At 41.9% G+C, this 24859-nt stretch overlaps 1 protein-coding gene across 1 annotated transcript in view; it reads right to left on the reverse strand.

Moving 5' to 3' along the window:
- PRKCG (protein kinase C gamma) overlaps window positions 1-24859 on the reverse strand; it is a 1201807-nt gene that overhangs the window by 331610 nt on the left and 845338 nt on the right. Inside the window, exon 4 of the mRNA XM_078650936.1 lies at window positions 2404-2515. Coding sequence (XP_078507062.1) covers window positions 2404-2515 — 112 coding nt within the window. The remainder of the gene's footprint in view (window positions 1-2403; window positions 2516-24859) is intronic.

A 24859-nucleotide genomic window follows, 5' to 3' on the forward strand; every position in this document is an offset into this window, starting at 1 on the left:
GAGGCTGTTTGTCACTCTCCTGGCGGGCCCCCGGTCGGTTAAGTCAACATCTACTTGAGAGAGCTCTCCTATTTTGCACGTGCTGGAGTCATGATCTCAATAGGCCCTGGCAGGAGACAGTGCACTTACAGAGTCATACAGGGCTGCTCAGTGATCGGCAGAGCCCTTTCATCTAGTCAGCAGGGATGCTGTTGTCGTTGTCTTCGGCCCTGTCGAAGTACCTCTCTGGTGCAGCCCTCAATCTCTCAGTGGGAGCCCCTCATGCCCCTCCACAGTGCAGTCACCTCACTGCTTCTAAAGCCGCGCTGTTGATCTGGTGTTCCAGGTCAGGGTATCTTCTCCTGCAGGAAGGGCTTTCAACCTCAGATTCCACAGGAAGATGAGCGGCGAGGAAGAAGTAGAGCTCCGGTCTAGCGCCTCGAGGCGCAAGTCCATAAACAAGCAGGAGCTTAGTGTCATCAGACAAAGTCTCCGCCAGTGAGGGGTGCATCCAGAGTCTGCTGTGCACCCTCTCCTCTTGGTCTTGCTGTGGTGCCTACTCACAGCCTAAGCAGAGGGGTCACAGGCCTAACGTGACAGGCCCACACCAGCTGCAGCCTCAGGCCGTCCCCTCAGGTCCCACATCGCAGTTATGGTCTCAGCAAGGAGGTAGGAATGGTCCTGTGTCAGGTCTGGGAAGCCCTACATAGGCATTTGTGCCTGGTCAGCTGCGGTGAGCTCCAATGACTGCTGTGGTGTGAGTGTCAGGGCCCAGTTGCACTGCTGCTCCATGGGGGCATCCGTTATGAAGACGGTGTCTGGACAGGCCTCAAGTGGGCCATGATCCGCCTCGTGCCTTTGGTGTTGCAGTGGCTCCTAACAGCCAGGATTCTCCTTCCCCTCTCCCACCAGTATTCAGGGGTCATCAGACATAAAGGTCTTACTTAAAGCTGCAGCCTAGGGGCAGGCTTCACCTCCTTCTGTATTCACCCAACACTCTGAGAAGAGGCGCTGGGGCTGGTGCGACTGTGTCTGGGTCGAGCCGTAGTCTGCTTCTCATCTACGAGACTGCAGCTGCCACCAACTTAATGTCCAGTGCAGTTGCAGTGCGGCCTGGCTCCATGGCAGCCGGCAGCACGTGGTGGGCCGTCCTGTAAGGGGAGAGTCTCTAGGGCCTCCGATCTAGAGGGAGGCCCCAATCACCAGCAGGTGCACCCAGATTCCTAGCAGAAGGCACCGGTGTCGATGCGGGCAAGTCGTGGCTGGTGCAGGACTTACTGGGCCTCAGCCACCACATTGCATGTCTCTGAGCGGCTGCGTCGGCAGTGCTTGATTTGCTCAGAATTTGGACCCGCTGCCTCTGCCCCCGGTGCCAGATCACTTCCTGATTGCGGTAGGGCACCATAAGGCATGTGCTGTAGGTTAGGGAGGGCATGTGGCGTGCCCTGGTTGGCCGCGACAGAGGAATGAGAAGGCATGTCCTATCCAACAGCCAACTTGGCCACGACCGGTATGTATGTTTTTAGAGCAAGTTACTTTATTAAAGTAGTCCTCTTTTCAAAGATTGATAATGTGGTTTAAATATGTTGCAGTATACTTTAGTTCAGGCCTGAAGGTTAGGTGACATATACAGCACTGGTGCACACACACTACTTAACCATATGTTGCTTAAATGGACATGAGCCGAGCAGAAATTTGCTATGTAAAAAAAAATATTACATTGAAAAGTGACAATTTCAGGCCCTCCCCTTTTAACGTTTGAACTGTTTGACCAATCTGTATCAGATTTGACACTCTCCAGGTTTTCAAGTGTTGTGTCTCATAAATTTAGTACAAATTTGTTAAGGAGTAGAATATTATTAAGGCATGTAAATTAATTTTTCTGTGAAGAAAGGAATCAACCTTAACTACAGAGGCAAATAGGGTAAACGCAATGTCTCTCTTGGCAATATAACAATCTTTCATTAATAAATACCAATGATTCAATTAATATTGCATACCGTGAGCTACTAGAATTACATCACGTGCTTCTTTTCCAGCAAACACTGAGGGGCTTATTTACAAGCCCCTTGTGCCACTTTTGTGTCTCTTTTCCCATGTTAAAAGTGACGCAAAAGTGGCGCAAGGGGTTTGTAAATCTGCCCCTGAATTTTTGCCATTTGGTGACCAACACAAGTAAATATCTGATGTAGAATGTACTTCGAGTAACAATTCATCTAAGAAAGAGGAAATTTAACAAACCCCAAGTAATCAGCAAAACTAAAATGTTTACAGACTTTTCGGAGAAAGATCTAAATACTCAGATCTGTTATCACATTATCATTGAGTGCTGCCATTGCCAGCCAGTTAACACGGTAGCATTTTAGTCCCCACGCCTTGCCTGGTTGCCTTCTCCCTTTCTTCATGGCTATTGTTAACACTTACAGGAGCATTTCATCCCTTGATGGACCAGACCGTAGAGTAGGGATCCACAGTGATCGCAGAAGGTGGGGCTGCTGTAGCTGTGCACCTTGAATTTGTGCCTACTCCGAGGGTCCTGGGAATAAAAAGAGGAGCAGGAGTCAGTTATACTCTAATCAGGAGGCAGCAGCCACATCTTTACGCTTTCCTCTGCCTGAGATTTCTACCAATGAAGGTTGTCTTAGGCGGCAAGGCTTGGTGCTTGGCGTATTCAACATCTTCCCTTTTGTACACCTAGGCACAATTCACAATTAAATCTTTAAATCTACACCCATAGATTTCCAACCACATATGGAGTAGGTGTACATTTGTTTTTAGATTTCACAAAGAAATAGAGTAGTGCTCTTCAGAAGATATGAACGTTGCAGCTTTCTAAGAATAATCACTTGTAAGTACTTAGACATGTGTAGCTTTATGTAGTATTCAATTATGCATGAGTAAATGATTAGAGAAAATTAATTTGCAGGTGCTGTGTTCGGGTATTTTCTTCTGAGGAAAAATATTTTTCCCTGCGGAGATACCCCATTTTACCCAACCATTAACCCATGTTATGCGTGGTACTTATCCATTTCCAGCAAGGATAAAGACTTTCTCAAGCCCTTAACAAAAGTTAATTTGTGTCCATGTCTGTGGTTGAAATATGCCTGGAATAAGGTTGTGAATATCCACAGACTAATGCATTTTTGGGTGTTCACCAAATTTCCATAGCATTCCAGCCTTAAGCTTCCTCTTTCTGTTAATTTCTGCAGCATACTGGTGTAACATTATGCGTAAGCAAATTAATTTCTGAGTGCAAATTCACATTTTTTATTGAAAGTGAATGTGTGCTTATATATGTGTGGGTGCGTGTGTCTGTGTGTTGTATATTACTCACATCTGTCATGTGCAGTTAGTACTATAAAAAGCAGAAAAGACAAGGAACCATTGCAATGACAATACCATTGCTAGGCTAAAATATGATTGTGCTGACCACACTTGAACCGGCACCAGATATTATAATCATGAGAAAAAATTAGCAAAACTGCATTTCATAGTTGTGTACAAAGAAAGCACAGCAGTAACATTTAATACTTTTAACACAGAAAACATGGAAAGTGTCATTTCTGAGTGCTGTTGTCAACTGATAACGGAGCATTTACATGCAAGAATAAGTCAGTGAATGGTAGATAGGTTCCTATTTCAAGACGCTATTGACATGGGAATCCTTGCGCTGAAAAGGAAATAACAACCACATGTAGTATTTAGTGGTTACGCTTTGTGGGGATAAACACATTGGAATTGATCTTGGGACCAAGATGGGTTTGGCAGACCCATGGATATGGCACACATATGATCTTATGCAGGTTACCTGATGGGCACGCACACCCTAGAACAAGGTGTTTCCAGTTGGATAGCCAAGCATTAATTCTCGTCTTTGTTTAACTCTGGTGCCAATGCCTCAAAGATTGCTACATTTTTAATTAATAAATTCGCCTGGCACTCTATCCCCTCATCCCGCTTGTCACTCAGATGTCATTTGGGCAATGCTTATGCTGTACCACCAATAAATATGCCTCAAAGACAACTTAAATTGTCTATTGGGCTCTTCTTGAAAATAATACAAATTATTATAGATATATAGAGATCTCTGGGTCAATTATTGGAGCTCTTAGGGCAATGTACCTTGATCCGGTAGCAAGGGTAATGGTTATGGGTGAGAAATCGGGGGTAATCAACATCAAGAGAGGGACGCGCCAGGGCTGCCCTTGCTCCCCTATTCTCTTTGCCCTGTACATCAACCCTCTTATCCAGGAGATATTAGCATGCCCTGGTATAACTCCGGTGATATATAACGGCTATTCTAACAAAATTATGGCGTACGCCGATGATCTTGCTGTGATTACCACCAATCCACAGCAGGCTCTCCCTATTTTGGGACAGATGGCCAAAGTTTTCGGCTTGGAATCAGGTTACCTATTAAATGAAACCAAAACGCAGATCATATGCTCTAAGAATATTATTAAATCTGATTATCGATTTGTGGATTCTGCCACGTATTTAGAGGTCAAGATTAACGCATCGGTGGAAAGAATAGTCGAGGAGAATTACCCCCCACTTATAAAGGCTATCGAAACAGAACTCAAGAGAATAGATGTGTTGCATCTTTCCTTGGTAGGAAGGGTGAACGCCCTAAAAATGCTAATGTTTCCCAGAGTGCTATATCTGTTTCGTGCCATTCCATTATTAATAGAGGAGAAAATAATGAAAAATTTGGAATCCACCTTTATAAGATTTGTTTGGCAATACGGTAGGATTAGGCGTTCTACCAACCTTATGTCGCTTCCTAGGGAAAAGGGAGGGATGGCCCTCCCGAACTTAAGATTATATCATTGGTCCTGCCTCTTGATTCAAATGTCTATTTTATTTCAGTCTGACATCGACATAGGGACCGAGGTCGTAGATGGGCAGAGTCCGCCCCCGATTTTTAGGATGTTATTGGGTGGCAAGGCACCTGGTCTTCTGCTTTGCGAGATAGAATGGAGATTCTATAAGAAAGCACGTTTAAAGACTTTGTATGCCGCTTGGCTGGCTTGGAAATCTATCCTGAGATTCTTCAATGTCCCAAAATTGAACCCTTACCTACATTTGTGCAACTCCAATATTTTTCCCCAATTAAAAACCAATAGAAACTTTCAGGCTTGGAAGGGAATGGGGATCAATACCTTGGGAGACATCTTGGAGGGCGATAAGATATTGGGGTTCAAGATATTGCAGGATAGATTTGGCATTCCAGAGAGCCACTGGCTCTTATATGGCCAAAGAGCTCGCACTATAGGGGCTATAAGACCCAGGGTGCCGTCAATGGTCGATTTCCCCTTGGTGAGATATTAGCAAGAGGCTGTAAGAAGATCAAGATTGTCTATAATTGCTTAGTTGAGAGAATTCAGGATGACATTGAGAAGATGGAATCTAACTGGGCTTCAAAATTGGGGGATCCAGACGTGGATCTGGACCTGGCCCTCTTATTGATAAACAGGTATTTAGAGCTTCCAATCTTCGGGCGCAACATTTTAAAACAATATTTAACTTGTACCATACACTGGCAAAGCTATTTGCTTGGGGATTAGGGGAAAATGACAGCTGCCCCATATGCAACGAAGGTCAAGCAGATATAGTGCATATGTTCTCTCATTGCAATCGGCTGGATTCTATCAAGAGAGAGATAATGATATTTTGGGAGGGGCTGCTAGGTCATGTCATCGATCTATCCCCTACATTGATGTTGCTCGGTACAGATTCAAAGCTGAGCCTGGGGAAGGATGAAGAGGCTTTAGTTTTTATATCATTAGCTGTACTCCGGATCCTGATTTCTGCAGGTTGGAAGGATGCGGCTGCCCCGTTCTTCCAGATGTGGCTCTCCAGATTGTTGGGGATTCATAATATTGAGTCATGTCTCTATGAATTGAAAGGAATCAGGAAACGTGAGATGGGTGAACGCCTCTGGGCTCCGGTTACAAACTGGAGGGCGGCTAGAGTATGAGGTGTCTCGAATTTAATTAGGGCACTTTTTGCCACCCAGTTGCTGCTGTAAGATTGGATGGGCTTTTTCTATTGCAATGCTTTTTCTACCGTAATGTTTTTTTATCACTAACTTTTTATTCCCCCCCTGCTCAGGTTTTTATTGCAGATCATGTGTAATTATATTAACTTTATTGTGTGAGCTATGATCATCTCTGTAATATTTTATGAATTTTTTTAAGTCCTTCTATTGTACCACAATCCCAATAAAAATATATTTAAATAAAAAAAGAGATCTCTGGGTCATCTTTCAGGTACTACTTTCTTGCTTTGTCAGTAGCACTCTGGATCAGCCCACAATCAAAATACTTAGGCCAGATCTACAAGGAAGTGCCGCAGCGTGGCAACGCAAACCCTTAGGCAGTGCCACGCTGTAGCACTTCCGAAGCGCAGGAATGCGATATATGTACATCCTTGCACTATGGTGCAAGGATGCCTGTATCATGGGGAGTTTGTTTTTCTGCAGGAAGAGGCCCTTTCCTGCACAAAAACAATCACTACATGCATTTTCCTCTTTCAATGCGTGCTGTAGAATGCAGCACACTTTGAAAGAGGAAAAAACGAGGAGAAATGAAAAACTTCTCCTCGTTGTGCCTTGCTACTCCTCCCCTGGGGAGGCGTAGCATTGACACGCATTTCCAGACTTACGATTCCGCGTAAATCTGGAAATTTGTCTCATTCAATGGGTGTTGCGAGGAACACCCATGGAACACCCCTTAAACGCAAAGTACTGCATGTGAAGGGGTCATATTTACAAGAAGAGGAAAAGTTACGCAGGGTGGCTTTTTCTCTCCTTGTAAATATGGAGATGTGAAATGCACCCCCAGTACGTCACAAAAAGTGACGTACTAGTGGCGCAGGGGGCTTGTGAATATGCTCCTTAGAGTGGAACAATATGGCGCCCTGCTTATCAGCCATTAGCTTTATTACTAGAGTCATTCACAATTTGGACCAGCTCACATACACCCTTCGACGTCTGCAGTGTCAGAACATGTGAGGATGACATTTTATTGCCTGACGCCCAGCATGGGAGGGACAGGACCACCAGAGGAAACACTCTCTGGCCTCGGTGTTCGGTAGGATGAAGGTTGAGCTAGTCCCCTCTCACGGCACAGCATGCGTCCAAGAACATTTCATTTACAAATAATACATTTAAAAAACTTTAATTTAATTGAAGGACTAAAAAGGAAACAACACTGTTTTCTAAAGGTGACAGTGACAGCGACATAATAAGCACACACTTTATTCTTCCCCATTTCGGGTGCAAATTTAGTATCACAACCAAAGTGTACTTTATAGGTAAGAGGTAACAAGAAGTTGCCTAGCTGATTAGGATTAACAGACTACCTAAATCATTTTTAGGTCTCAGTCTGATCCAGCGCATGCGCTGGCCTGGCTGAGACATTTAGTAGCTGCTTTTAAAAGTGCTACCAAAGCGGCCACCAGCTTGCTATCACGCGCACAAGAGCACCCCCTCCAACTCCCTCCTCCTTAGCTCTTCATTTCCCTTTCCACGGCCGCCTAACCCCTCCCCCTCTCCATCATGCAGCGTGAGAGCCCACTCTGCCAAGGCTCCCCTAAAGGGCAAGATAAGTAAATATGAAACTTAAAAAATACGAAAACCAATAACACAAGCTACATACATCATGTTTTCTCTTCCTGTGTTTCCTCTGAGGAAAGAGGTGCATTGGCATAGCTGTAGAATAGCTATGCTCTAACACAATGCACCTCTCTTCTGACCTTCAGCGCCCTACACTAAAAGGAAGCAGGCCGTTGAACGTCCATGTTGCATTTTGTTGGATGTAAATGTAAAAATGTAACACCTTGCGATTTAGTTGTCCACTACAATCGCGCTTTCGTGCTGGGGCCGCTTTCTGCAATCCTCACACCTCTATAACACAGCTCTGCCAAGCGTTCAAAGTTATATTTACCAGCTTCTGATTCCAGGCATAAAGGATGGTAGTTGAAGAATTTTCCTTTGTGGTGTTGTACCACGCTATACAGGGCCCATAAAGCACCCATAACTACTTTTCAGCTACTTGGGAAACGGAGCATCCACTGGTGTTTGATTTTCTGTGGGCTGAAGGTGCAAAACATTTTAAAATGTTTAGCCATAATCTGGCATTCGTGTGCGTAGTGACGGTCCCGTCCCTGCATGGCATATTAGAAACGTTTGGTGATGATCTGTCAAATTATGGCGTAATAATGCCTGGCATTGACATTTATGAAATGTTCTTCACTTTGTTTTGTCTCTGTTGCGTCACAGTGGCACTCAGAATGATGCTCCTCTTCATTTAAATATAATTCTTGCTATCCCTTGTAATGAAATGAATTTCTTTAGATAGATGTCCCTAGTATTTGATGAGGTTGATACATAAATGTGAAAATCATGGTTTGTGAAAGAATTGTATCACCTATATTAGAAAACCTTCTGTGGTATCACTGTTATCGTCTGGGAATTAAACGTGCGGGCTTAGGCTAACCGGTCTGCTCCTGATCTGGTAAGATGTATTTAATTGAGTAGTATTCTTGCTTTGTGACACTGTAGAATTTGTGCCTCTGCTGTGTATGCTATACTATTGTGAGAGTTGTATAACTTTATATAGATTTTCCCTATTAATAGGTTAGTGACTAATCTAGTTGGAAGGAACAGGGAGGAAAAATGAACAGAAGAACTATGCATTCTGAAAAACGATAGGCTACTTAAAATGGCAAAATCCTACTTTAAGTGTCTGCAATGCGTGTAGCCCTTCAGCCGCTTTTTAGAACAAGAATTGGCAGAGCCAATAGGTCTCGCTTTGGGACCTTATAAGTATTTAGTTATGCAGCACAATATCCTTGGTGTAACAACATCAACTTTTGCATGACTAAGCACTTATAAGGTTCGAAAGGCGAGACTTATTGGCTATGCCAATGCTTGTTTGATGTTGTTTTGCGGAGATCAGGTCTTAAAAAACACAGGCGCCATCAGACTCTATGCAAAGGTATGTATAAAGTGAGTGAAGACTGAGTGCTCACTGCATTTCACTCACCCGAGTAGATTCACCACGTTGCCCGCAACACATTACATGCCTGGAATCACACAATTGCATTCACACAATGCACAGCAATCACAGTGACACCCTCACTCTCACTACGATAACATTGAATCACAGACTATTACACTACCACACGCAACCCATCATATGCACTACAATCACACTGTCACACCTGCGCTGTCACACTGACTAATGAGGCACTTACTGCATTAGATGCACCCAGTGGCAGCTCGCACAGCCGGCACAGGTAACGCTGTGGGTGGGTAAGGCGGGGCCAGGTAGGATGGTAGTGGAGTTCGACACATGACGGGAAAGTAGAAAGTAAATAAATAAAGAAATAAAACCACTTACCTTGTGCTTGCTGTATCACCAACTTGGCAATGTGTAAGTGGTTTTATTTATTTAATTATTTACTCTCCACTTTTCCGTCATGTGTCAAACTCCACTGCCCTCCCCCACCCAGCCCTGCCCCACCTCACCACCCCACAGCGTTACCTGTGCGAGCTGCCACTGGATGCACTACATAACACTTTTTAGTATTATACTATGACACCACCACAATCACACTCATTGCTATCACACTGGCAACATGCGATCACTCCAGGAAGTCTTTTGTACAATTCAACACTTCCTTTTGCAGTTCCAGGACATACATTTGCAGACAAGGATGTGTCTACTTTCAGTAGGTATGCTTGTGACACCTAAAGTATTTAGTCCAGTCACCCTTTAACCACCTACCTGTTTGGTCATATCTACCTGCAGAGCAGTAGCCTGTGATATCTTCTTGCATGTATATTGTGTGTTTTCCCCACTAGATAATGCTAGTACGTGAATGGTTGCATGCTGGCATGTGTGTGTTTGGCTCCTTGTTGGTATGTTTTCTGTTTATTGGTGGTGGTTTGTCAATATGAGCCAATGATTGACAGTATGAGTGTTCTAAGCATCTTTTTCCGTATGGCCATTGGTCTGTGTGCATTTCTTTCTGAATCCCCTTATCACTTCTACATTTGCTTGTGAAAATTCTGGAAAGCATGTAAATAAACAGCTTATGACATTCTTGGAGGACCATAAGATTATGCATCCCTCCCATTTGCAATTCAGAGCTACTCACATCGCAGAGACCACGCTGGTGACAGTTCTAAATGCGGTACTTTAGTCGCAGATTGTCCTACCATGCTTGCGTTGTTAGACCTTTCAGTGGCTTTAGACACCGTTTCCCCTTGCACTATTGATCAGCAGGCTAGAGGCGATCGGTTTGGGGAGCAAGGTTCTTCTATGGCTTGCAGACTTCTTAAAGAGCTGCACTCAAACAATCATGCTGGACTCATTCAAATCGCACACTATTTCCATCAATGAAGGGGTGCCTCAGAGCTCCTCTTTGAGTATGACTTTGTTTAAAATCTATGTGGACCCCTCACCCAGATTGTTAAATCTTGTGGCTGTGATGTAATCTCATATGCCGATGGCACGCAGCTAATCATTTCTCTGGAGAAGGACATTGATGATGCAAAACATTTTTTTCAAAACTGTCTGAGGAAGATTGCGGCTTGGATGACAACCAATTGTCTTCAGCTGAACGGTGAAAAAAATTAGATCTTACTGTTTGGGCCAAAATGAGGTGGGGCAGCACATACCACAGACCAGCTTGTTGGTGTGTAAAAGGCTGCTTTATTGGAAACAGATGCACCTTACAAATACATACTCTTGGCCTGTGCCGTACAAAACTAAACCTCACTAAACATATACTTCCTAACATACCCGCACCCCCTCCTCTAAACATGGATCTCCCCTGCAACAATTATAAATACCAACTTGCAATTTCCAACCTTCCTACCTACCTAACTATATAACTTCTCATATCTACCCCAACTGTAAACCAGAGCTCATAAACTCCCCCCTGTACTGTTAGGAAAAAAAGCCACCACAAGGCATGCAGCAACACACCAGCACCTGCTCCAGCACAAGAAACCACCAGCTCAAATTAAGCACTGGCTGTAGGTGATGTACTATGTCACTGCATGTTAGCATTGGCATACAGTGAGTGGCCATTTGGAAGTGCTTGAGTTTCTGTGCGCACATGGATGCTAGCATGTTGGGTCCTTGTTTGCATGCACAGCACAAGGGTCAGACCTATTGGCTTTACCAATGCTTGATTTGGTTTAACATACAGTTGTATTCTACCGCTCTCACCGCCCGCCGCCACCCATCATTTGGCATGTGGCATGCTTCTTGAGATTCATTTCTTGCACAGATGTTTTTCATGGGCTGTACTATTCCAGAGTGTGGTGGGGCACCAGGACCTTTCCAAATAACTGTAAGTTGTGTAGTGGTAATGACTGTCAACAGGTTCACATCGAATCAGATTGCTCAAACATGTGGGCAATGAGTGGAGAATCACTGCCCAGAGAGGGGTCAGGGTTGATCCTCGAACCACCTGTTGATGGTAAAGGATGTTTACTGCATGGCCACATTATTGCAGAGCATTGTCCGGGCTTTAAGGCTCCCATATACATTCCTCATTAGAACAATATCAATAAGCATACAGATATTTGCAATGCAATTTCAATGAATTGCTAGAAACTGCAGATACTGATGTTATTTGTGCTTTCTGATTTGAGAAGAGCAGGAAGGCTAACAGGTGCTTCAGACATGACCGTCAAGTGTCCCTGCCCTAACACTCTCTCAGCATATGCTCTGATAATTTTCTGAATGAACAATACTGAATTGTGTCACTCTTCCCCAGTTCCACCAGTCGTATATCAACTACTGATTCACAGTTTGCATGCAAGACAATCCTTTCCAACATATGGTCCAGGGAAGACCTATTCTCCCAATTTATAGCGTGCCTATATATGTGTCAATTAAGTATCCTGTCACTTTTTTTGTGCAATATTAAAGTTTGCATTCACATTTTCATCCTCTTTATAAAGATCAATTACCCACACATACAGAGGTTTTTGTTCTGTAATGCACGCCAAAGGCCATCATCTCATGAATTTTTGCTGCCCTTACCTCTAAAATCCATTCTGATCCCGCAGAATGCCTGGGGCATACCCTTTATTGGAATTGTTAAGGACCAAAACAATCAAAGAGTTCTAACAAACAGGGAATATTTCATTATTGTTATGCTATGCTGTGTTTTCTTAGCATTCTGTTCGTTAGGGCGGCGAACGACCTTTACAACGCGGTTGTTACACCGCAACACATTTACATTGCGGTCATTACAATGCAAGTCGTTACAACAACTTGCTCTAGATGGCGCTATAAACTAAGGAATAGTATGATTTACTATTCTAACACCTTCCCTGCTGTTACGTAGGCTGGAGTTGGAATAGTGAATCATACTATTCCTCTGTCCAGTGCCTCTAGCGCAAGTCGTTGTAACGACTTGCGTTGTAAGAACTCTGATGTAACGTACTGCGATGTAACTGATCGGGTTGTAGCATCACATATTCTGTTAGGTCATTATTTCTGCTGTACTATTGTAATAATGTATTTGTGTTATTGTATTATATTGTGTTGCTGACAAAATGAATTCCAAAAATAGGAAATCATATTTTATTGATGTATGTTATGGTAGTGTGGCATTATGTAAAATTATTGTATTCTGATGTAGTATTGTGTTGTTTTGCGTTATTGCATTATGTTGTAGTATTGTGCTTTAAAGGTTCACTATGATGGATAAAAAAGGGGATATTCAGTTTTTGACTGTCACATGGGCAGTGGCATTACAACTGTGATCTCTATAAGCTCGTACCGCTCCGCTGTCTATTCTATTGGCTCACCAAAATTCAATCATTCAACCGGCATTATTCTGTACTCAATCTGCTGTACAGGAGCCTGCTGCTTTACTCATAAGTCAATGAATGCTATATAAATACCATATATACACACACATATATATATATATATATATATATATATATATATATATCTTATTTCATGTATAATCAAAAATATTTTTATTCACAAAAGTACATGGGAGAAAGTACCCTCAGAATTATATTACAAGGGTACTGCAAGCTATATGGGAGTTCAGTAACCATACAGGACACCTGCGTTAGCCTTTGGATGTGCCGCCTTTCCTGAATATCATCCCCCCAGTCCCCCATGCTCACCCTCAGTTTTTCTATAGATGTCAAGTCGCTCTGTTTCATGTTTGACAACCTGATCCACCCAGGCTTTGCAGCCAAGCGGACTTTTGTGGGCTGGGATTTCTGAGCCCAAACTTCCTCTGGTACAATCTGCCAGAGTGAAACATGCAGTTTAAAAGCTAAGGCTGACTTAAAGTGTCAGATATGACATGGTCCCGCTAGGCTGCTACGGATTACTAGTTTCTAAGCAACGAAATTCTACCTTGGTAAGAGCATGTATGTGGGATATGCCTGAGAAATGTAATGAAATTCTTTCTTAAAAGACTCTCCATCCTAAACAAATTCCCAAAGTACTTTCTTTGCAAGGGATTCAGCCTTTACCAACCTCTGGTATGTTGATCTTTTACTTTTTAGCCATTGTTTTCACTCCATAATACCCCCAAATGTAAGGAAATTTATGGATTATGGTAAAACAAATGCTGCCCCTAGAAGAGGCTGGTTATAACTGCTACAGCTCTCACTGCCTTCAGCTCCAGAGCATTGGGCTGCTCTGGAGTCCAGCACTAGGTGTTGGACCACAGGTGACTTGACTCCAACCTACCTCTGCTCCTTGGTATGTATGCCCTGCTATTTACATAAAGCGAACCTTGCTGTGCAGCAGCTGAGCTCTCAACAAAAGGGGTGTTTGCGTTTGATACAAGATAGTGTACATTAAGTGGGGATGTTAATGTTCCAATTACACAATTATGTTACAATTATTTCCATTCTCAGACATGGGGAGATTCAGTGATGTGCCCCAAATCACGTAATTTTCAGTCAAGTGCTGTAGCTTGGTTTAAAAGCCAGCTTAGTCACTGGTTCTTATACCCCACCCCTCTATTTGACAGGGATTTGCCTGATAAAGAATCCAGACTTTCTATAACCACTGGGCAATGTGTCCTGATGCCCATTTTGGGGTCCGCTTATCTGGATATCATGCCTGGGTGACTTGAGGTGGGAAAGTTCCAAGACACCACAGAACAAAAGCATTTTGCTCCTCTGCACCTTTCAGTCATAGGGTCCTTTCCCACAATTGGTGAACTCCTGCTTTGCTTTGTTACTAGTGTGAAGACCAGGTCCGGGTTCTGAATTATTCATGGAGGACTAAGGCCAGAGCTGTGTTCAAAGGATGAGATGTACCGCTAGGTCACATTGAAAAGCTATGTTGCCTCTCTGGTTCTACAGCATCGTGACATCCGAGCAGACATTGGTGCTTTCAAAGCTTTGGATACTCAGATTATTACAAACCCCCAACTCCTTCAAAGACCCTTTTGTAACTCTGTTCGCTCACTCACCCACCCAAACTATCCTGGGCTTAGAGGACCTTCTACATGCCTTCATCAGCTCCAGAATAACTAGTTGGGTGAAATCCTCTCTCCAGACCTGATGACCTGGCAGGCAGCACCAGGTCTCAATACCGTTCATCCATTTTTCTCGCTTGGGAAAAGATTCAGGTCATAAAGTTCCATCTCTTGCTCTGGGACCTCCTGAGTGCCTCATTGTAGCAAGCTCTGGCACAGAATGGCTGGGAAGATACCATGAAGCAGTGAAGCCATGGTTGATTAAGAATAGGATCTTCAGGATAGACTCACTGTTAGCACAGTAACTTTCTGTCTCCTTGAGATTTTCAGTTATGAAAAAACACAGATTTCAGTATTGAAAACCTATGCACTTAAGGTTTGTTCTCTAAGCTTGTGCTCCTTGGCACCATCACAGAGTTCTGATCTTCAGAGCCAGCGATACTATAGTTACATCCCAGAAGGACACAAGTTCTCACAGTCATTTAACCTCGTTGGGGGATTACGGGACCTTTAAGTAGGACTAGTTACACATTTTCCCAATGGTGGGTTGGGAAGTTTCTCACTTCCAACACACTTTAATAGAGAACTCTGCACACAATTATAATGACCCATGAAACAGCTACACACTTCATTGATCTCAAAAGGGTAGAAGTCTGAGATAACCATGACAGGTATTGCACCTACACCTGCATATCACATTCGGTTTGCATTTGGGGATGCAGTGCACGCAACGAAATTCGTTTGATTTATTTAAATGTTTACTTACCTGCAAACCTCCATTATCCACACATAAGTAACCCCCACCCTGCCCCTCCCCCTCCCCACGTCACCGCCCCGGCAGGTACTCCCATACCGACCGCGGCTGTGCCGTTTTAGCGGCAGGAAACTGTCGCTAAGCAGCGATAATGGGCTTGATAATATGCGTTATAGAATTCCAATAGAAGCTCAGGTTAGATGTGCAAGACATCTAATCTGGGCTTCTATTGGAATTCTATAATGCATATTAGCAAGACCATTATCGCCGTTTTAGCAGCAGTTTCCTGCCGCTAAAACATTGGTAATTTTAACAAGGTTCTTGCTAATATGCTCATGGTTTTTTCCCCCTCCCACCTACCCACCCACCCATTCTTGGGACTTCCTTTCTGGCTCGCAATGAACTGTGTTTTAGAAATGCGGTTTCTGTACCTTGTTTCCGCTTCTAAATACCATCAAAAACCCCAAGGCAGAAAGAATCCACCAGAGAACTAACGTTTGACAACTCATTTTAAAGGGGCCCCTGGCAGTGAAATCAAACACTTTGTGCCGCTGAAAGTGAGGTAATAGTACTTGGGGGAGGGGGAGAAACAAAAACGGGAAAGAGACTGGGCGGGGCTACAAGCAACGGCAAGCGGGTAAAGAAGTGAGGAAAAGAAAGAAACCAGCAACAAACAACTTCAATTCAGCCGCCGCGCAGACCAAAAGAAATGCATGGCTGCCATTTTTAAAGAGAATTAAAGTGAAAGCTTGCTGCAAAAGATAAAAACATGATATTTTAGAAGTTGAATATGGCGAGCCACACAGAACAAAAACACCCCGTGAACCAACTCATGTCATGCTGAATGTTGCAGGAAAGCATGTGGCGCCTGCAGTAGGAGAAACTCATTAAAAAGAAAAGAAAATAGTGCTTACAGAGTAAATAAGATGGACCCTGTAACAACTGAGGTAAAAGGGCCAGTCCTCATGGAAGGTTACAAATGACGACAAGGTGGTACTCAGGAGGGACTAACAAGCCTATTAAAGAATCAGGAGCCAGCATTTATGAAGGACAATGACACAAGCCAATGACAAATATGGACGGAGAGTTGGCGGTGCTTCAAGGCCATACTCTAATACAGCATGCCATGCAGAGCAGAGCATGCGCTGTTGGCTCGTCCTAAAAAAGAAGCTTTCCATGTTGGTCTTGTTGGACAGGTTACCCTAAGGAAATATCTACTGGGGCACTGCCTGCTTCCTACAATGTGTTCCCAAACGTTATGGGTATCTTATTGTTTAAAGGAGCACTAGTTATTTTAAGCAATGTGTTGATTTAAAAAAGATGTTAGGTTCCTTTAAGGAACACGGCTGCTTTAAAAATTATGTTTGTGGTTTTGAAATGATAGCGCAGGAATTACGTTCTGCTCTTCCTAGCAAATCACTATCTCTGTGTTTGGAGCAAATTACAAGGGGATTGCAAACAGAAACCTGTCTAATGAATATTCATTAGCACAGTCGTTCGGAAACCCTCTGTGACTGGGGACATAATAAATTAGTACTTGTGTCAGGTCACAATTTACATACAGGTTACAAAAAGTCGGTACTCAATTTGTGACCACTATTCGCAACCAATCTGATCACCTGGCTCTTAAGAATAAACGTGCACATATTAAATGTTTTCCACCTCTAACAGAGTAATCAAAACAGCGTCACATTGAAAGGTGTTTGTTTTACACCCTTCAGTAGCCTAGCCCGCCAATCAGTGTGCACTCTAAATAGAGTTGATTCTAATTGTCAGTAAATGGCAAAGCAGCTTTGCTTGGTAGTTAATTCAATTCTTGCAAAAAGGTGAGTGGCTCAGTGCACCCAAATCTCTATTTATTTTATGCCCACACATTTCCAATGGCAAAATACACATGATCTAAAAAGTCAGACATCCGCACTGGCAGGTTTCCAAAACTTGCACTTGTGTAGAATTCAGACTTGATAGAAAAATATTTTCCTAGTAATGCCAGCGGCAACTGTCTACAGTCACAGGGAAACTTTAGCAAATTCCATTTTCAAATGCACGAACATTATTGCATGTGAAAAAGAAAAGAAGCAGCACTTTCGGACTTTTTTCCCCATTTTTTCCATGTTACCCCTTCTATTACATTGCCACTAACTTTTAGAGTGTTCTCTTCTCGCCTTAGAGAAGTATTTATAACAAGGGATCTTCAATCTTTCACAGGGTGTCAGTTTTGAGAGCAATGTGTCCGTATAGGACAATCTATTGTTGCAACAATGTGACATTTTGACTGGAGGAATGGTTTTTCAACTCATTCATTCTTGGGTTGAAGCCTGACGTTTGTTACACAAATACTGGGAACTTCCAGTTATTTATTTTTCGTTTAAGCAGTTTTATCTGTGGGACAAACATTGCTCTCATACGCATTGTTTAGTTGTATTTTTGAGTATCATCCTCCCTTGATTTTGTTTAAAAAAATGTTGGAAAAATGAAAGTAGTTTTTTTTGTGTAATTTCTTGTTGCACATAAAAACTGTCCAAAAGGGAGATTATTCTGTTTGTGGGGTGGAAACAACTGTATTGGAGAAGGCTGCCCAAATCTGTTTCGTTTGTGTACAGTGGGGTGATGACAGTGTTTCTTGTTCTCTGAAGATCACCAGTTTTACCAGTGGTGCCTTAATGTACTATGAACTTGATCCTAGGAGAGTTGTAAATCTCTATTGAATTAGGATCTGACCCTCACAACAGACAAAGCAATTGCTAACATAACAGATCTATACATCGATGCTTCCTCGGTACTGGTTGCTAAATTATATTAATTTCTTCTCATATTCTGCCATGTGGAAAACAGGCAGCTCCGGTGTGTGTGAACAACACACATGAACCCTTCAATTTGTTGGTTTGAATTTTTTCGCAATATGCAAAAGATCCTTTCAATGCCAGATCAACTAAGCTCAGTAAACATTTGGTAGAGGTTTGACGTGGTCTAAGGTAGAGTTCGATGAGTTCTCATGCTTTGTCCTGAGGTTCATGGGTGTATAAAGCTGCTCCATCACCTGAGACAAAAATGTGTACAGCTGGATTGACGACTTTCTACCTCATTGGTTATACCAACTGCCATATGTCCTGTGCGAGACCATTTTTCCCTATGTAAGCATGAGCACATTGCAGACTGCCCTCGGCTTTGTGCATGTTACTATACAAACATATTTTGCTTTGTACTACACTGTACTTTCACACAGGACCTGCTGTTGTTTTTGCGTTCTCTTCTTTACTGGGAGTTAAGTCTGTACACCGCAGAAAAGGTTAAATAACAATGCCCCTTGTTATTTTGTTCCGGTCAGGCCTCAGCACCTAGACAAATCAATCAAATTCAGCTGTTATTTGGTAACACATACATTGTCATATAGCTATGTACAAAATTGGTAGCAACTCACTTGGAGAGGGATCTTTCCAGGGAGAGACCGTGACAGCTCCTGAGATGTAGAGCATGCTAAGATATGGGGTCTGCAGCATACACCCAAAGAGCTTCTAGTATATAATGACTTTGTTTCTGTAGCTGGGGAGGGGTGCAGGCTACCCTGTCTTATATAATGAAAACTATTTTGCCCGTATTTGTGTTTGGCATTTTCTTACTCATTGTGGCACTAATAATGCATAATAGAGCGTGATAGTGAAAATAAATAGTTTAAACTTTTCTCGTGTCTCTGTCAGATCTTATATTGGACTAGTACGAGTGTGAGAGCGAAATTCCTGCAGCCACGATTACTGAGAGCGTAGGGAGTGTTATGTTCTGGGTGTCTAATCACTTGTTCCTCTGTGAGTGAGTAGGAGGGCAAGTGAGACACTATAGCTAGTCAGTCCCAGGCTCATGGGTGCACAGGTGGTATTATGACTCAGTCCCTACCTACTAAGGTTTTATGGTCACTAGCATAGTTCTGTGACTACGCAGAATCCCCGCAACACAACCATGACCTAAACTTGAAAGTAGGATCTTGTGCCATATCTAATGGTTTGAGAAATATATTAATTTATTTAGATCCAAGAGTCACATTCCATGACAATTGACCCTTCTGGATGTTTTGTTGGATTTTTATGGACTTAGGAAGCATATAACAGATTGGTGCTTATGGGTTCATGTTATAGATGTATGAAGTATTCAAAGTCTGTCTGGCTTAAGCAACCTGTCTCTAATTATTTGCTCAATAATGTTTTGATTTTGGCTTGGAGATTTGATGTGGGTTTGTACTTCAGTTTTCTGTAAAATTCTTGAGAAGATAGTTAACTCAGTCCTTGTAATTACCGTCTTTTATGATGATAACTATAATTCAGCCCTCATTTGCAGGCTTGATAATTAATTCCTTGTTGTCTCTGAGTTGGGCCAATGAATTAGACTGCTCCCTGGTGACATTTGGATTGATATATTCTCTTTTTGATTTCAAATTGTCTACGGAAAAAGAATAGTCTTTTTCTAAAGTTTGTAAGTGTGGTGGTATGGGGTGAGAGACGTAAACTAGCAAGAAACCCCGCTGCCTGAAAAGTATTGGAAAAATTCTAATCGTCACTGACACAAAAACCAAGACACAAAAGTCACATACCCCCAAAGAAGCAATACAGTGTCAAAATACTAACAAGCTTCAAGCAGAATTGTTTTGAAAATGGTAATATCAAATTTATTATATCTAATCACAAAAAATCTAAATGTATGCAGTTGATAAATATTCAATGATGTACAAAACATTATAAGAAAAACCCAGGCGCATCACTCACACTACAAACAATCATTCTCTCAAACAGATGCATACTCATTCATTCGCACATACAAAAGAATCATACATGACCTACAGTCTCTGAAACCCATCGTCTGGTTACCCCTCACACAAGGCTAAGGACACTAAAATAGATGTCTTAGACCACGATGTACAATGTGGTAGGATGGTAATACCATCAACACAAACTAATTTAATTGGATGGATCAACATGTTAACACAATTTGATTAAACAATTCTTCAATGGATGGTGCAAATAGAGAGTCTCAAGGGGAGACATGGAAAACAGACGACTCCAGCGCCAACACGTGTTTCGGTTTGCGACCCCCAATGGTGGGCCTCAACTTCTTCAGGGCGCAGTAAGATGAGATGACAAGTTGAGACAAAAAGGAGCGCCAGTATGGGGTGAGAGGTTCGGGTGGATCCATACTTTTTCTTAAGTCATGTTACATTTTCGCTCCCCTTGTCCTGCTAGTTGTGAAAACAAACACTTTTCACCATATTTATAGTTCGGCAGATGGGATACCCTATCATAAACATGAAAGATATGTCATAAGCTTTATTACAGGTGTAGTACAGTCTGTGGCACTTGTAATATGGTCTATCACATTTTGCCAATTCCAATCTGCAATCTTTAAATAAGGCCTCTCATCTGAGTTTCCCAAAATGTTATACTGCTTCTATTTTAATTTGTGTGGAAATTAGTTGCCTAACAGTATCGACTAATGGGACAGTTCTGTTTGTTATGAGCTAATATCTTACCCTGAGGGTTCTCATCTTTGCTTTCTTGCATTGTATCTTAGGGCCTAAGCCATCTTCATAGGCCCAAAATCCTCTTAGTTCAACCAGTCGGCATTCCTTCTGATGATGACGAATAAGAAGAAATACATGTGCACGACATACCAGGATGATTGCACAGGACTAATGGATTAGACCCCACTGAAGCACATGAAGATTGGGCAAAGACAGATGATCCCTAAACATCACCTAATTTCCAAAAAGGGTTGCAGAGAAGTATAACTTGTGTGGGTTGAACAGGGTACTACTAACAGCTTATAATATACTCCAGTGTACAGATTTGTAGTTTCAGTTTTTGATACTTGTGAGCTAGAGTGGAGTCGCTGTGAACTCCCTAAATAGTAGAAACAAAGAATCTTGGAGGAGTATTTTTACCCGACACAAAAATCATTCTCTACAATGTCAAAAATGAAGCTCTCTCTGAGTCCTGACACACTTGCTTTAAAATATAGCAATGTAATTTATGCAATTCGCCATCAACAAATCCACAAATATGTATTACAATTTAGTAATATTTAAAAAGAATCCTGATATGCACAGCAGGGATCCACCAAAAATGTTCTATCATGCCAGACAACAGTTAGTACCTGTGGCAAGTACAGGCATAAAATGGACAGACACAGAGTGGAGAAGTCCTGTTCCACGCATGTTCATGTTTGTTTCATAACACAAGCCACTATTCTTTGCCATCTTAGGGCCTGATTTAGATATCGGCGGATGGGTTACTCCGTCACAACAAGGACAGATATCCCATCCACTGAAATCTCAATCCTATAATATGCCAGGGATTCAGATTTTTCAGATGGGATATCCGTACCCAGATGGGATAAGTCGAAATCTTACTAAGGCCCTAATTGACTGTAATGAAGGCTTCTTTTTTACACATCAATCTGCGCTCCGAAGATGTGACATTTACTATTCAATTAAGTTGAATGAAGCTCAAACTTTATGGAAGTTGCAAAGCTTCCCAGTTTAAGCTTACGTTTGCATAGTTTTTGGTTCATTGCAACATACTTTACTTACTCATCAAGCTCAAACAAAATAGAAAAGGGATGAAGAATTTCTCTTTATGTTTACCTTTTGCAGATGTTGTCTATATACAGTGGAAAATTTATTTGGATTTGTTCTCTGCAGGTTTACTTTTTCTGAAATTATCACCAAAGTAATTATTTAAACAAATATGAGGAAAGCAAAGGAATTAAAAAATGTATGAAGTTTCACATTTTGCTTGGAAAACACTTTGCAAGTTTGAACACTCCTTGTCTTAAACTTAACTTAAACTTAACACTTGGCTACAGCTACCATAGAAGGAACGGTGTTTGGTGATTGAGTAAGTCATGTTAGGTTTGGCTAGATACCACTATACTTGCTAGAACAGCCCATGCCATCAAATTACAAAAAATATACAGAATGAGCTCTGGTTGACCTTTTTGAAATTGCTTGTTTAAGATGTCTTCCACATCTTGGATAAGCTCATGTCAGTAAGGAATAGATTTACATGTATCAGTAGGTATGTTAAAAGAAAACTGCTTCCTCCCTAGTTTTCACTTTCATCATGGAAAGGTAATGCTCCTTAACCAACAAGAACTGTCTCAAAATGCTGGCTAATCTCCAGAATAACGGCCTTTTTTTTACTGCCGGTGACTGGTTATTAACTGCAATTGTAGACTGTGTTAACTTGTTTGATCAAGAAAACCCATAAAATGAACTCAGTGTCAAGAACAGTCATTCTATCATAATCCTGTATCAGCATATGTATTCAGCCCATAGAAGGGAAATACAGCATAATAGACTCTCAAAAGTAAATCTGCAAATGTGGTAAAGCCATACTTTCTCTGTGATCAGGTGTTCAAAAGCACAGCTGAGGTTTCTTATTGCCATGTTCCAACTTCCATTCCACTTTAAACAAGAAAACTTTCAAGGAGGGCACCTCTGTTAACATTTTCTGGTATCCCGAGGGACGTTTGTGTTAGGTGTAAATGGGAAGCTCCATGAATCTTCTAGTTAAAACTTAAGGTAGTGCAACCTCTTACACCAAGGACTTGTGTCTGACTCAAAAAGACACATTTATAAATGGCTTGCAATACTGCATCTTTGTCAAAGAGTGTTAAACTATTCAACATACTGTTTGCAAGTGCCGCTGTAATACAAGTGAGGGGGCACTAGTAAAGGATATAAAGAGAGTATGCATAATACTTTATTCACCCCACCTATGTTACTTTGTACGTTCAAGAAATAAAGTGAGGGAAGAAATGCTTGTCTAAATCACAGCCATTGGCAATCATTTGGGGACACATGTAAGTCTTTCACCCAATCTGACATTCTAAACAGAGACCAGCCTTATGCAAATCAGTACTGATTCTGGCCCTGTAGTGACAGTTCATCAAGGACTGCCAGGTAACCAAGAAGAAGAGTTACTTCTGCAATTAATTCTTAGAGTTGCTATAAACCCGCTGTTTTCAACACTTAACAGGAAAGAAATCACCTGCATTCAAAGACAGCCAGCCTGAAACTATGCAATTATTCAACAAATGAGCTGTTAGCAGGGTTAAGTATAATGTTTAATTAAAAAAAAATCTTTCAAACACTATCAATAGAGGGGCTGTATGTCACCCCCACACAGAGATGAAAGAATAAGAGGAAGTTGAACCTAATTTTCCCTGATGTACAGGATACTCATTCCAGACCTACATGTTTATTAAAATATGTGTTGCTCACGTACCCTGCTCCATTGTCTAGCCGTCGTGTTTCCGCTTATGAGCTGTGTATGTGTGTGGCATTTGTATATTGCGACCCTATATGGTAGGTAGCAGATTTGGGTTTAAGTTTGCTTTATTTCCTTTTCTTTAAATGATGTATTTACGTTTTAATCAATTTGTAAAAGTGAAAAAAACCTCCAGTACTCAAGTACACTCAGAGAGAAAATTAAAGAATGTCAAAGAAATGCCATAGACAGAACAAAAACTTGCAATAAAAGAAAGCAGCACACATATTGTATAGAGTCCAGGCACATTGCAACAATGCACCAAGAATTATGATATGAACAGTAAACAGGAACAGCTATGGGAACAGTCAGTCGGGAAGGACGGCGAGGTAACTCAGATGGTATGTCAGTGTAACTTGGACTAGAGGGAATGGGAGGCCACCGAACAAGGAGAAGGAACTAAAGCAGGGTTCTCCAAAGTTAGTCTTGGAGGGCCAGATCCATGGCAGGTTACTAAGATAATTACATTTATCCAAATGGGGATATGCTAAAAATCTGGCATGGATCCGGCCCTCCAGGACCGACTTTGAAGAACCCTGAAGTAAAGGATAAGTACGTATGAGGTAATGTCCAGGTGCCTGTGCTACTTTCACACATGCTGCGGCTATGTATAACGAGGCAAAGAGCGCAAGTGTTTATTTACATGACAGCGGGCAAAATGAACGCTAATAGTGGGGAGCAGCGGCTCCTATCCAGCTTTGCTATATTCACTTATTAAGATACAGCTAGTTCTATCAGAATGACACATCTGACTAACAGAACCTGTGTTTGTACTGCAAGATGTGACCCTTCCATTGAGCTTTCTTACTTTTTGACTGTTTATACCAATTAACGTATTCCAAACAAACAGGCATGGGCGGCTTTTAGCAAAGCAACCCAAAACAGTATTCTTGGCAAAAGAGATTTGGGTTCAGACTCTTCTCCATAACAAATGCTTTATATGAGCAGTTTTGTGTAAACATCAATTGTTTTTTATCAACAGCAGAATAATGTTACATATCCTGTATGCATCCCTCATAGTGGAAGGAACTGAGTTGTTCAAGAGGAAACAGTTTGATCAAATGGGAAAACCTTTATGTTAACTAAGTTCTTTAGGATCTGAAATGTATCTTTTAGCATCATGATTGCATCACCTCAAAAAAGTTCCTGAAAGATCAAAGTCTTAAAACAAGTTCAATCACAAGTATTCTGTCCAATGCCACATACATGTCACCTATCTGTGACTTCCTGATAGGAATTCCATGTCCACAATCCAGAAACACATTGTGTAGATTCATGAAGTAATACCCCTTGCTCTGATCCAAAATAGCCATGGTGAAAG

This window comes from Lissotriton helveticus, chromosome 7, assembly GCF_964261635.1.
Source record: "Lissotriton helveticus chromosome 7, aLisHel1.1, whole genome shotgun sequence".
Classification (NCBI taxonomy): domain Eukaryota; kingdom Metazoa; phylum Chordata; class Amphibia; order Caudata; family Salamandridae; genus Lissotriton; species Lissotriton helveticus.